This window comes from Phodopus roborovskii, unplaced genomic scaffold (assembly GCF_943737965.1).
Source record: "Phodopus roborovskii unplaced genomic scaffold, PHOROB, whole genome shotgun sequence".
Classification (NCBI taxonomy): domain Eukaryota; kingdom Metazoa; phylum Chordata; class Mammalia; order Rodentia; family Cricetidae; genus Phodopus; species Phodopus roborovskii.
In genome coordinates, this window is record NW_026126482.1 from 7,880,573 (window position 1) to 7,895,125 (window position 14,553).

Below are 14,553 nucleotides of genomic sequence, written 5' to 3' on the forward strand. Positions count from 1 at the left end.
CACACCTTTAACACCAGCACTTGGGAGGCAGAGGCAGGCAGATCTATGTGAGTTGGAGGCGAGCATGGCCTACAACTACACAGAGAAACCTGTCTCGGGGGAAAAAAGTAATCTTAATAAATTCTTAACTTGACTTAAATGAAGGGAGCTGTGCTAGATGGCCTCCACATTTCATGCTGAAGATTCCCTGCATTTTCACTGTGAAAAGCTCTACACTGCTCATCACACTTAACCCCAAACTGTATCTTCCAATTAAAATATTTTATTAAAATACTATAACCATCTTACAGGGCAGTGATGGAGCAAGCCTTTAATCCCAGTACTTGAGAGGCAGAGGCAAGTGGATCTTTTTGAGTTCTATGACAGCCAGAGACACACAGTATAATCCTGCCTTGAAAACAAACAAAAAACCTAACACAAAACTATCTCTTTTTCCTCATCAATTTTCACAGAAGTGTAAATAATGTCATAGCATGTTTATGAATTTCTCCCTGTATTTTCCTATACAGTGAACATGACCAATGTCAGATTTGGATGGCAAGATCATTCACTCTCAAGCCTCTACACTTTGGAGGTTATTATATTTCCTATATGTCCCCTATATAATACTTCTCATATTCATCAAGAACCAGTTACATCAAACAATAACCCCCCCCCCAACAAATTAAGTTTTTCTTTACCTTTTTAATATCTGTTTTTGTCCGGAGACCCCAGCCCCTCTGTAATGTGCGGAAAATTTCGACATCTGGATACTGGCGCTTGCTGAAGCACTGGTTTTGACAGCGCCCTCCAGCGGGACAAACTGTAGGGTGGCACTCATAGAGCAGCATCCGGTTAATGCACTCTGAGTCTATCCCACAGGGGTTCTCATCAGTAGCTTTACAGTTGCATCGGGGAATTTCTGACAAGTCTGCAGTGAAAATCTGTACCCTGCCAATAGGACGGTTCACCTGGAGGACACAATATCATATCAGATAAGTGAACACAAAACAATCCTTTAGCAAATATCACTTCCTTCAAGTTATATGACACATCTTATATGATTTGAAGAAATCAAGACTGAGGCGGTTCATTTAGTAATAAAGCCACAGTTGATACATGAAATCTAAATTTCAAACCAGGAATGCTGGTATATGCCTTTAACCCCAGCTATTTGGGAGACTAAGACAGGAGATCACAAATTAAAGGCAAGTCCAGACAACTGGAACCCTATCTTCAAATTAAAAAGGGGAGAGAATGAATGGGAGGTTATAGTTTGGTGGTATAGTGCTTGCCATGTACACTACCACATAGCCTCCCAAGATTTTGTCTCTCACCTTTATATGTTTATAAGGCGGTGGCTTCTTGTCATTCTTTCGGTCTTCCTGCAGTTGTCTTAGCTCTTTTTGGGCCTTTAACTCTTCAAACCTTGCTGCAGCTTCCTGAAGAGCTAGAAAACAAAACAAAACAAAACAAAACAAAAAAAAAAAAAAAAAAAAAAAAAAATCACTTAAAAAATCTCTAGGTATATTTATTTTACCCTATCTCCCCTTTTAAACTAAAGAAAAACCACGTTTTCCTGAGCAGTGGTGGCACATGCCTGTAATCCCAGCACTAAGGAGGGAGAAGCAGGTGGGTCTCTGTGAGTTTGAGGCCAGCCTGGTCTACATAGAGAGAGTTCCAGGACAGCCAAGGCTACAAAAAGAAACCCTGTCTCAAACCAAACCAAAAAGAAAGAAAATTCTATCCTATGACCCATACTGAAGCTCTCCTGATTATATAAGTCCTGCCTTGTCTTCAGTGTTTATCCTCTGTTCCTCTCATAAACAATTAATTCCCTGTTATTCTTCTACTTCATTCATCTTTTCAGATATAGGCTCTCATTTTATAAGCTACCCTGTTTCAATAACAAGAAAAAAATAGGAATTTCAGTCTAATTGCCAAAGCCAAAACCCTTCCTGCACACCTCACTGAGTAGCCCAGAGGCTTAGACAGATAATGTGTCTCCCACCTCCCCCAGGGTTTTGAGACAAGGTTTCTCAGGGTAAACCCCCTGGCTGTCCTCTGTAGACAATGCTGGCCTCAACTCAAAGACCTGCCTGCCTCTGCTGGGATTAAAGGCGTGTGCCACCAAGGCCAGTTTCAAATAATGTAACTTTTATATGGCCAATTCTTCACCTGCAAAACCGGATGCTATCTATTCCTAAGGTTGCTGTAAGAACTTAAGCACTGCACAGGCATGAATGGTGACTATTGTTAGGGTCTTTTGGTCAAAGCATCACTCAGCAAAGAATAGCATCTATGACTTCAAAACTTCTAATCCTAGACCACCTATGCTTTTCATTCACGTCTGCCACAGCAGTCACAGAATGACATTTGACATAGAAACCATATGGCAAATAGGGTTATACTCACAGATCTAAGAACACTGAGTAAATAAACATTGCTAAGCTAGTGTTCTAAATAAAAGAACATGTGAAAATCATCCAGGGTAGCCTTGACCCTACAATTGTTTTTGCCTTAGCCTCGAGTGCTTGGATTATAAGTAGGCAACACAGTATTTTAGACGCCATGATTTTTAGCTACATAAGTTTCTGCTTGCCTGAGGAATAGTAAGGGGAATGTTACCTTTTTTATATGTTCCATCAACTCCTTTTCCCATCTTATCCTTGCTGCTCACATCTCCTTCCATGTAAGGGAAGACTCGGGCCTGATGAGTCCACAGATAGTCATTAGACCCAAAGAAGAGAACAGGGAACTCGCCCACGTCATGCCTCATTTTATCAATGTTAGAGGGAACAGCTCGAGGATGGCAGATCTCAGCTGGCCACCACCTGGAAAAGGTACAAATAGGAGAAGAGACCTCTACAAGGCTGCAAAGGCATTAGGAAAATAACCTACTTAAGTGTTTTGCTTTGTTCATGTGTGTATATATAGTGTGAACCAATGTTTTCCTGGGTTATTGTCCACTCTAATTACTAAGGTAGGTTCTCAAGCTGAAGTTAGAGTTCACTAGTTCTTTCTAGTCTAGCTAGCCAGTTTGCCTTGGGGATCCTTATTTTGGCCTCCTATGCTTGAGGATTGCAAGTGGGCTACCAGACCTTCGTCACATTTATGAAGGTGATAGGTTCAGAACACTCATACTTGCTTATCAAGTACTTTGTTCATTCAGCCATATCCTTAAGTACAATGTCCTACTGCCTGGAATAACAGGCTCATTCACAAACATATAAAATAAGTTCTTAAATCAGTTACTTTATTCTAGGCAGTGACTATGATACATAAGAGATGGCGCAGTGACTGAGAGCGCATGCTGCTGCTCTTACAGGACTTTGTCCCGTCCCAGCAGCATGTCGGATGGCTCAGTCACCTGTGCTTTCAGTCCCATCTCAGAGGGTACTTGTACGCACACGTACATATCCACATTTACACACATACACAATTAAATTTGTTAAAATTAATTAAAACAAGAGAAATGTGACAATTAAAACGGGGGGGGGGGGGAAGGCTCATCATTAAGGGTAGTAACCATAGTATACCAGACAATTTGGATTTTAAAGAAGAAACTTGCAGCTGGGCTAGGTGGCATATTTTTAATCCCAGGATGGATTTAAACTCAGGAAGCAGAGGCAGTTTCAGGATAGCCTGGTCAACATATCAAGTTGGAGATAAGTTTGAGTCTAGCCAGGGCTACATAGTTAAGACCTTAACTCAAGAACAAAAACTAAAAAAGAAACTCCCAGTAATTATCTAAGATAATTAATATTTTCATTTTTTAAAATCTACAATTTCTTTGTGTTAGTAACCTTCAAACTTCTCTCTAGTAGATCTTTCTTGCTTTTGTAGAACTTTTGATATAGAGTCTTGCTATATAGTCAAAACTATATAGTTAGCTATATAGTCATGAACATGTGATAGTTCTGCCTCAGTCTCCCACATGCTGGGAATACAAGTTACACCACCACACTCAGCTTCTCTACTAGTAATTTATAAAATATGTAACCATAGTATGCCCAGTTAAATGTGAAATTATCCATGTTAGCTGTGTAAATGACTAGAAGCAGGCAGGGAGGTATCTCTGAGTCGGAGGCCAGCTGGTGCTTATATAATGAAATCCTGTTTAAAAAGTAAACAAAGCTACATTTATGTTGTTTACTTTTATGCAATCCCAGCTCAATTACAACTTCAAAAATAAAAGTAAAATAAACAATTGGGTGCAAACTATGGACAATTATCTGGTGGAGAAGGACATTACTAACGTTAACAATGGATCTTCCTGGTTTATGAGATTATTCCGAGAACTGAAAATCATATTTAATTTTTTTCTAATAGAGAAAAGTTAATTGGAATTTTATGCCTAATCACGAGAAGCATTTGAAGTTAATTATCATCAAGCCTGGGGGTGGTGGTGCACACCTTTAATCCCAGCACTCGGGAGACAGAGGCAGGATGATCTCTGAGTTTGAGGCCAGCTTGATCTACAGAGCAAGTTCCAGGACAGCCAGGATTACAAAGAGAATGCCTGTATCCAAAATCAAATATAAAAGTCAATTATCTACTATATTCCAAGAAACAGGATGACAAGAGAGATTGTAGTGAGGTAGTCCTTCTGTAGCACTGACCACGCCCATTGGGGGGTGGAGCGATGGGCGGAGAGGACCTGAGGAAGGAGGTCGGAGGGGGCCAGGAAGGCTCTCTGCTCTCTCTTTTCTGGCGTGACTCGGACAGGAGAGGATCGGGTTGAATTTCCTGGTGTTCATCTGTCTAGGTTGTAAGTTATTTCTCCCTGAATAAACATCTATTCGGCCTATTTGTTTATCCTGATCCTTATTTACCGCAATAAGAGATGAGTGGTACTGTTTGTCATGCGTACTCACCTGTACCGACCGACCTTTACCCAGACAATCTCCCTGTAGTGTGGTTTTTTGCCCGCCTTACAGTCGTTGCAATACCAATTTCCTTCAGGAATATCAATGTTTAGGCATTCACGATGAAAAGCAGCAGGGCAGGAGTCACAGCACAGAAGGCTGCCTCCTACAGAAATAAGAAAGCTGCCATTTAGACCACAAGGTCACATACAAATTTCTAGTGAAAATGGCTTTTGCTCAGCTCCTGGTCACTTATTTGTATAACTCTAGTCAAGGGCTTATTAGTAAAACACATCCAGGAAGACTTTTCTATAACAATATGCCCATTCTAATATTCCTGAGCTCCCAGCCCCCATCAAAGTTTTTCCTATTTAAATAACAGTAAATAACAGTTACTAGGAAAATTAGAATGGCAATAAGGTAAAAAGTAAACAGAAAATTTATGTGCATAAATATCACCATAAACACTTTCCTTCCTGTCTAAGCTTATATATAGCTTAGACAGGAAGTATATATATATGTACATCTTTGTGTGTTCGCATGTATGTGGAGGTCAGAGTTAGAGGTATTCTTTCATCGCTTTTGACATTACTTTTGTGGCAAGGTCTCTCACTGAACCTGGAGATCATCCACTCTGTAAGGCTGGTTGGTCCTAACAATAGTATGTTAAAAGAACGTACTTTGCTTTAACATGAGCAAGAGAAGTTGAACTCAGGGTGTCATGCTTGTGTGGCGGGGACTTTACCAACTGAACCATTAAGCTCTAAGACCCTATCACTTCAGGAATTCACTGTCCTTATTCAGATCTAATTTTCCCAGCAACAATCTGTAACTAACAGTAGTCACTCTTGAGAACTCAGTTAACAATCACCAGGCAGCACCAGACCCGTAACTAGCCCCTCCACACGGTTAGCGCTCCCTCTCTCTTTTTTAAAAAACAAAACAAACAAATGAAAACACTAACTTTTCAAACCTGGTGGTGGTGGGACTCTCCTTTAATCCCAGCACTCAAGAGGCAGGGGCAAGCAGATCTCTGTGAGTTTGAGGCCAGCCTGGTCTACACAGTGAGTTCCAGGATAGCCAGGGATACACAGAGAAACCCTATCTGGGAAATCTGAACTGAACCCAATCAAGCATTTTTCAGAACTTGTCAGTTTCCGCCACAAACTGTATTATTTTGCTTTGTTGCCAGAGGGGAGTTACATCAGATGAAGCACTTCTCTTTTTTTGTTTTGTTTTCATGACAGGGTTTCTCTGTATTGCTTTAGAAGCTGTCCTGGCACTTGCTCCGTAGACCAGGCTGTACTTGAACTCACAGAGATCCACCTGCCTGTAACTCCAGAGTGCTGGGATTAAAGGCACACCACCACCGACGCCCAGCACAGATGAAGCATTCTAAGCATGGTGTCTGGCATCCCTATTGAATAGTCACCCCAGTTTCTGGCCTCTGAACTTACAGTCTCCATTTGCCATCACATTCTTATAAAAATTGTTTAAATAAAGTGTGGTTATAGACTTAACACAATGAGAAAATTTTAGGTGACTCTTTGACTTCTTTTTAATTTTTATATGACTGAACTTCTTTCAAAGCCTGTGCTATTATTTTCCTGTAGTGTTTTAGAAACCATTTTTCAGGCTGGGCATGGTGGTTAATGCCTTTAATAGAGGCACACTAGAGGAAGAAGCATGTGGATCTCTGTGAGTTTAAGGTTAGTTTGGTCTACAAAGCTTGTACATAGACCCTGTCAAAAAATAAATTTATATATGTAAAATAAAAACTTTCTTCAGGAGTTGGAAAGATGGCTCAGAAAACCAGGTTGCTGATTCCCCAGCAACCACGTGGTCACTAACAACTGTCTGTAACTCTAGTTCTAGGGACACCCTCTTCTGGCTTTCTCTGGCACTGAATTCATATGATGTACAGACATATATGGTAAAGGTTAGAGGCATGCAGCACATCAATTTACATAAAACCCAATGCTTTGGGCATACTAGGCTTGCCAAGCACTATACCAAATGAGTCAAACTCCCAGCCTCATATATAATTTATAAAGGATACACAAGGAACTGGAGCGATGTCAGTGGGTCCTAATGGGCTAACTAAGTATGAGAGTCATAAGTTAGGATTCCCAGTACCCAAGGAAAGCCAGCCTGTAACCCCAGCTCTGGGCAGCTGAGACAAGCAGATCCCAGGGATTCAATAGCACCGGGTCTAGCCAAACAGGTTGACTGACAAATCTTGTTTTTGGGACAGAGAGATGGGCCAAGTCTGAAGATCTGAGCTTGATATTTAGGACTCATATTGTAGAGAAGGAGAGAACCAACTCATGTAAGTTGTTCACATATTTACTACAATACACATAAAATATGAAACACTGGATAATCCCTTTGAAACCACTCATACAATGAGAAGTCACATCTTACCTTCTGAACACACAAAACACCAGCTGACATTAACATGCTCGTGATTTCGGCAGCCCCGCCTAGGGGTGAAGTGATTAGGGCAGATGATACTATTAGATGCAAGGATTTTTGACCCAGCAGCAAGACAAAAGTCATTAGCATGGTATGCCACAGGACAGCGGACACAACGCATCAGACGACCTACATTTATGGAAAGCAGAGAAATGGGGGAGGAGCAAGAGAAAAATATTACATATGGAAATAAAGTGTATTATGTAAGTGTGTTTGTCAGCAGAGAACAACTACATAGAAACACGGCTCTTAAACGTGTAATTCACTATTAAGAGTAAGAGGGGAGGTCTGTGCTAGTCCCCAATGGGAGCAGACTGCACAACTGTAAATACACCTGGCTCAACAAGGAGTCCATGATCCATGATTCAGATAACTGCCAGAAATAAGTCCAAATTAAAAGGAATGGACTCAGGAGGCAGAGGCAGATATATCTCTGTGAATTTGAGGCCATCCTGGTCCACAGAAATTCCAGGTAAACCAAAGATACACAGACATTTTGCCTTGAAAAAAAAAAAAAAAAAAAAAAAAAATCAAAAAAATCGGGGGGGGGGGGGGGGGGGGGAGAAAGAAACAGAATAGTGTGCTAGTTTGCTTAGTACTATATGTTTGTTTCCCAGATAGATCTCCTAATACACCTCAGCAAGTAAAAACCAGCATGAAACTACTTAAATCAACAACAATTAAAAGGGGTTATAAACTAAAATACACTGACTAAAATTTCCTATGGTATCTAAATATTTTAAGCCACCAGCTAGAATTCCACAGAATATTAAGCCTCAATGTTGCTACAGAATAGGAAAGGAAGATAGGAGGGACTAGGAGATGTTCCAGACTGCACTTGAAAATAAATATTGTCCAAGCAATCAAGTCTTATCTTATATATATATATTACATAAATACATATATGCATGCATGCCAGCCATACCTTTAGAAGCAGATACATTGGCTGGATTAGCAGCATGGCACGTTATACAGATGTGAAGGGGGCACCTGAAGCCCTTGTTCTGCGTGACAGTTGGCGGGTACTTCTGAACACATTCTTCATGGTAGAACTTCCCGCACAGAGGCAGAAGGCACCTTTTCACATCTTCTCCACTCTGCTTACATACAAAACAGGTATGGATCCCTGGGAAAGGTAAGAGGTGACAAATTAATATTACCAGAATCTACCCCAATCTAAGCCGTGAGGTGTAAGTTAGTGAAGAGCTTTATAAAATTTACCAAACTGACAAAATCTGACCCTACCAAATGAACAACTTTAGAATCTTTGTAAGTGGGCAATCTGGTCTGACATGTGTTTTATTGGTATGATGTAACAGAGTGTGTACTATATGGTCTACAAAGCATTCCTGTCAAAAGAGAAACTCAATTTTGATCAAATCTGGCCTCTAGATCCAATTACATGGTAGGCAATACAGAAAACACAGGGAGAAAGAGTTAGCCAGATACCCCAGTGGACATAAGGACTTGCTTTCAAGCCTTATTCCTGATTTGTGTGCAAAACGTCCGTGACAAAGCCAAGTTACAGAAGAAAGTGTTTATTTTAGCTAATAATTTCACACTAGGGTCTATCACTACAGGGTGTCAGGGTGTCAGGAACCTGAAGCAACCAGTGCTACCCAGTCAGGAATGGAGACAATGGATGCATGGGATGCACTTTTAGACTGGGTTTTGCCAAGTCAGTTAACTTAAGGCAGTTTCCTACAGACATGCCCACAGGCCAAGCAAACTTACGAAGTTGTCTGTGAAGATTTCTGGGGAACTCTGAGATCTGAACTCAGAGATCTCTCAAATGCTGGGATTCAACACTATTCTTACCCCTTCTCAGATAATTTTACACTGTGTCAATTTGACAATTAAAACTATCATAGTTTTTGATCCTTTTAAAAAGCTTTTATTTAGATTTTATTTGCTATATATATATAGTGTTCTGTCTGCATATATGCCTGTACAACAGAAGAGGACATCAAATCCCTTTATAGATGGTTGTGAGTAATCACGTGGTTGCTGGGAATTGAATTCAGGACCTCTGGAAGAGCAGCCAAAGCTCTTAAACCTCTTCTGAGTCATTGCTCCAGTTTTTTTTTTTTTTTAAATATACCTCTGAGATAAATGGAAAAATCTGAAAACGAACCCAGGAGCTACTATAACTCTTGAAAATATATTAGCTTTGCTTTTGAAAGTTCTGTTAGAAGACTTCACTGAGCACCTGTAGATTCTTTATGTGTATACATGTTTGTAAGTGGAGGTTAAGGTTGACACACAATGTCCTCCTCAGTTAATCCCTACCTATTATTTAATTATTTATTTTGGATTTTTAATTTTTCAAGACAGGGTTTCTCTGTGTAGCCCTGGCTGTCCTCTGCCTCCCAAGTGCTGGGACTGAAGGCATGCAACACCATCATCCAGCACATGCAAACTCTTAAAATAAGAATTCATTTAACTAAAATATCCATCTGTAAATATTACGATCACTCAGTTAATAAAATCTAAGGAAAAAATGGAAATGAATGTATTTAGAAAGAAACAAGTGGATACTACAGACCTGCTATTATTCAATTAGAGCAATCTAAGCAATAAGATAATCATCCTAGTACAGCAAAACAGGGACAACCACAAAGTAAAGAAATAATATCTTACTTGGTTATCTGTCTAGAAGCAAGTGAAATCTCTTTCTTAAGGAAAAAAAAAAAACTTATGCCAGGCAGTGGCTTTTAATCCAGCATTTGGGAGGCAGACTTTAATCCAGCATTTGGGAGGCAGACAGATCTCTGCAAGTTTGAGGGCAGCCTAGTATACAAAAAGAGTTTCAGGACAGCCAGGGCTGTTATACAGAGAAACCCTATCTTGAAAAAAACCAAAATGCATTGGGCGTTGGTGGCACATGCCTTTAATCCCAGCACTCTGGAGGCAGAGGCAGGTGGATCTCTGAGTTTGAGGCCAGCCTGGTCTACAGAGCTAGTTCCAGGACAGCCTCCAAAGCAATACAGAGAAACCCTGTCTCCAAGACACACACACACACACACACACACACACACACACACACACACACACACACACACACACACACACCCCAAAACAAAACAAAACAAAAACAAACAAACAAAAAACAACAACAAAAAACAAACAAACAAACAAAAAAACAATATAAAAAGCAAGCCCTTATGTGAGTATATACCGCATGTATAAGTTTTATGCCAGAAGAGGGCATCAGATCCCACTATGATATTTGTGAGCCTCTGTGGTTGCTGGGAACTTAACTCAGGTCCTCTAGAAGAGCAAGCAGCCTGTGCTCTTAACTGCTGAGCTGTCTACCTCTCTCTCCAGCCTCTCCCCCCCTCCAACCCCAACCCTAAGTCAAACAACTTGTACTCACACAGCCTTAAGCTGAGGACAGTTCTGTAATACACTACTTTCTAAGACTCTGAATCTGTCAGGCCTGGGCAGGGGTGGGGGTGGGGCCTAGAGGGTAGGAGGTTCTCTATACTTCACATCACATGCGATTTGAAGTATAGATGGACATAGCTCAGTGGTAGAGCTGGTCTACTCATTATGCACAAAAATCCCAAGTCTGTCTCCCAGGACCACAAGCAAACCAACATTCCAGAGGCTGCTGGAAGACAGTGAAGATGGATAATTAACTGATAGAGCAGCGTGAAGAGGAGGAGGAAGGCATGAGTACAAGGTCAGCCTGGACTCCAGTCAACTGCCAGTTCAAAAACAACAACAAAGAAAAAAACCAGAGAAGAAAGAGACCGCCACACTAGGAAATACTACATGACCTTGGTCAGGCTAAGGCCGTTTTAGATGTGACCCTAACAATAGAGAACAAATAAAACACAGGCAATTCAGAGTTTACCTTAGTAAAAGGCTAGTCACGATGGCTCACACCTATAATCTTAACACTGGAGGCTGAGGCAGGAGGATGGTAGGTAGGAAGGAACATTTAGCCAGTTTGAGAACAGGTTGGACTGAAAAATTACTCTAAAGAACTAAGTGTCGGCACTGGTGGCTACAGCGGCTTCCTAGGGAAAGGCAGAATGAGAGGATTTGTCAGGTAAAGAGGGAGTGGAGACAGCCCCACAGAGCACAGGAATGACTGTGCTCACAGGTAGCAGCTACACATGCAGCTTGAATTCTATCTAGTTTTAAGAAGAAGAACCCAGAGTCAGATATAGGGATTAATGCTGAAAGATCAGAGAAGCAGAGTAGCCAGCTGCTAGTTCTCACCTCCACGGAATCCTCAGACCGAATACTGTCTCTAGGAAACAGACTCAATGCAATGAGCTCCTGTCTCTTCCTACCTTACATCCCTCTCACCCCAGCCATTATCACTCCTGTTTCCAACTCCCTAGTGCAGGGATGAAAGGTGTGCGCCGCCACTGCCTGTCCTCTATGGCTAACTAGTGGCTTAGCTCTGCCTTCTGATCTTCAGACAAGCTTTATTTGTTAGATCACAAACAAAATATCCCCACATATACATCTGCTGCTTTTTGTTACTCTTTCCCTACTTCACCCTCTTCCCCTCGCCCCTAGCTGTGGATGGTCAGGTATGCCACTGACTCTCAAACAGCAGCAAAGAGAACAGTGGAAATAAGCAGACAAAAAAGTCACTTGGGAGGCAGAGGCAGTCGGATCTCAGTGAGTTAGAGGAGAGGCCAGCCTGGTCTATAAAGTGAGTGCCAGGACAGTCAGGGACAGAGAGAAAGCCTGTCTCAAAGCAAAGCAAAAACAAACAAACAAACAAAAACAGAGAGGGGAAGATGGTGAAATGACTCCCTGACTCTGGTAAACTGACAGGAGAAAAAACAGTTTACCATTTCATTCTGTATTGCTATTAAGGAGTCAGCAACAACATGTGATCTAGGTCAGAGGAGGTGAAGGCCAGAAAAACATATACGCAACAAAGTGACCAAGCTCCATGTTAAGATAATGGCCCAATGCAATTTCTAGATATGTTTTCATTAAAAATGATTGCTATACAGTTTAATCTCCAAGTGTAGCTGTATACATTTGCTATATAGCATTATCATCAGAAAAGGGTAGTGTAAGATTCAGGCTTAAATCTATTCTTGTACTGTTGCTCTATTCTAGCATTCTCAGAAAGATCCTATCCATGATACAGGTAGAAAGCAAACGCACATGTAAACACACTTTTTTCTTCATCCTGATCTCTATTAATACCAGTGCTTCTAGGTCCCCCCACCTTATCTGAATAAATATTTTCAACTTTGCTATAGGATCTCTCTGTACAATTAAACTTGATTGAATATCAGAGTGCAAAACTAAGCTACTAGTTAACCATAGAATCCAGGCAGCGGTGGAACACAACTTTAATCCTAGTGGGAGGTAGAGGCAGGCAGGTCTCTGAGAGTTCAAGGCCAATCCAGCTACATGAGATTGATCCAGTCTAAGAGATATGGAGCTCACATCCTTGATCCCAGCACTAGGGCTGGGCAGAGAGAAGATAATGTGGGAGGAGACAGGAGCTCATTGCATTCAGTCTGAGGATTAGGTAGAGGTAAGAAGTCTCTAGTGGCTGCTCCTTTACTTCTCTGATCTTACAGCATATACCCTGGTATCTGACTCTGGGTTTTTATTATTAAGACATGTTAGAACTGTGTAAAGTCCAGTATCCTCTCCACCTAGGAAAGGCTTCTTAACCTTGTGCAGGATTCTTGCAATTCTGTCATGGGCCTGGGCCGACATTCTAGTGAAGGGGAAGGAAGCTCGGTTTGAGGGCCAGCATTCAAACACCATCTGCTCACATTTCTGACTGTGGACCCTCTGAATCAGAGGAATTTCATTTGTAGGACATCTGAAGAGACCTTGGGTTCATAGGTAAATATTTGTGCTTAATATTTTTCCCACAGCAACGTGCAAAACTTCAAAAGCTACCTCAAATAAAACGGCTTACTTAGTCCTGGAAGAATTCAAGGTCCCAAACTCCAACAAGCAACGGTGGGAGGAACCCATCTTTATCTATCTTATAGAACAACCAGAAGACCATTATTTTCTTCTGACTGAACCTCCACTGAATATTCAAGAAAAACAAAAAGGAAATGTGTAGTTGATTAAAATAGTATTTGATTCGGTCAATGTTCCAGGCCTGTATTATTGTGCAGGTTATTCCTGCCTCATCTGTATCATGGAGCCCAAGACTGTTCAGATGGTGACATAATGGAGTCCATGTTATTCATGTCAGTTCTGCAGCTGAAGGTATGTATTCTGCAGCTGTATTAAACATATTCCAACCATAGGACAAGACACTGCATTTTGTTTGGCAGCCACTGAGAGATGAAGAGGAATTCCTCCATAACAATCCTAGGAGCCTGCTCTGATGCAGGTCCACCTAAACTTGTTAAAGTCCAAGCAGGTGTGATACAAACAGTCAAAGTACATTAACACTGTTCAGGAATCAAAAAGACTGGAGATAAAGACTTTTCCACTGAGGTTGTTTCTCAGAGATTCTTGGGACGTTGAAGTAATGGGATCTAGCAATTGCCACAGTACCCAGTGCTTGAAGTCCATGTTTTAACCCTGACTTTACTGTTACTAGGGTAAGGGCAATGGGAAAAGATAATGTCTCTGACTGTTTTGCCTGGGTAGCTGGTTTTTGAGACCTTATTTATTTCTTAAGTTTTTGTTTGTTTTGTCTTCTTTAAGGCCAGGTTTTATAGTCCAATCAGGCCTCAAGGTTGACCATGAGTTCCACCAGACTTCTCTCTTACTCCTGAGTTCTGCATGTGTCCCCACAATGGAATGAGGTTTCAAGCCTGACCTGGAACAGATAAGAAAGCCAGGCACGACAGTTCATACCTATAAATTCAGCACTGGAGCTGAGTAGGAGGAGGACTTCATGGACTCAAGGTTACCCTGAGCTACTTGGAAACCAAACCTAGCAGCATGAGTTACAGAAACCTAATTTCAAAACAAACAAACAAAATTCACAAAAACCAAAACTATCAAAACTCAAACCAATACTACCCCTTTAATCCTAGTACTTGGGAAGTAGAGGCAGTAGGATCTGGGGAGTTCTAGACCAGCCTAGTCTACAGATTTCAAGGCCAGCCAGGGCTACATAGTGAGATCCTATATCAAAGCAACAACTCCACCAAGCCCCAAGTCAAAACAGCAGAAAGACCCAACATTCTACAGGAATTTAAATATCAAGTGTTTTTCTCTAGATTGGTATTTAAATGTTTAGGTTAAGCTTTCACTCTTTATCCAG

At 41.2% G+C, this 14,553-nt stretch overlaps 1 protein-coding gene across 8 annotated transcripts in view; it reads right to left on the reverse strand.

Moving 5' to 3' along the window:
- Window positions 1-14,553, reverse strand: part of Nsd1 (nuclear receptor binding SET domain protein 1) — a 106,131-nt gene that overhangs the window by 17,316 nt on the left and 74,262 nt on the right. For all 8 annotated transcript variants that reach the window (XM_051194233.1, XM_051194229.1, XM_051194228.1 and 5 more), the window contains 6 exons: window positions 8,248-8,448; window positions 7,272-7,451; window positions 4,857-5,013; window positions 2,608-2,813; window positions 1,317-1,429; window positions 681-950 (listed from right to left, as the gene is read on the reverse strand). In XM_051194233.1, the coding sequence (XP_051050190.1) occupies window positions 681-950; window positions 1,317-1,429; window positions 2,608-2,813; window positions 4,857-5,013; window positions 7,272-7,451; window positions 8,248-8,448 (1,127 nt within the window). The remainder of the gene's footprint in view (window positions 1-680; window positions 951-1,316; window positions 1,430-2,607; window positions 2,814-4,856; window positions 5,014-7,271; window positions 7,452-8,247; window positions 8,449-14,553) is intronic.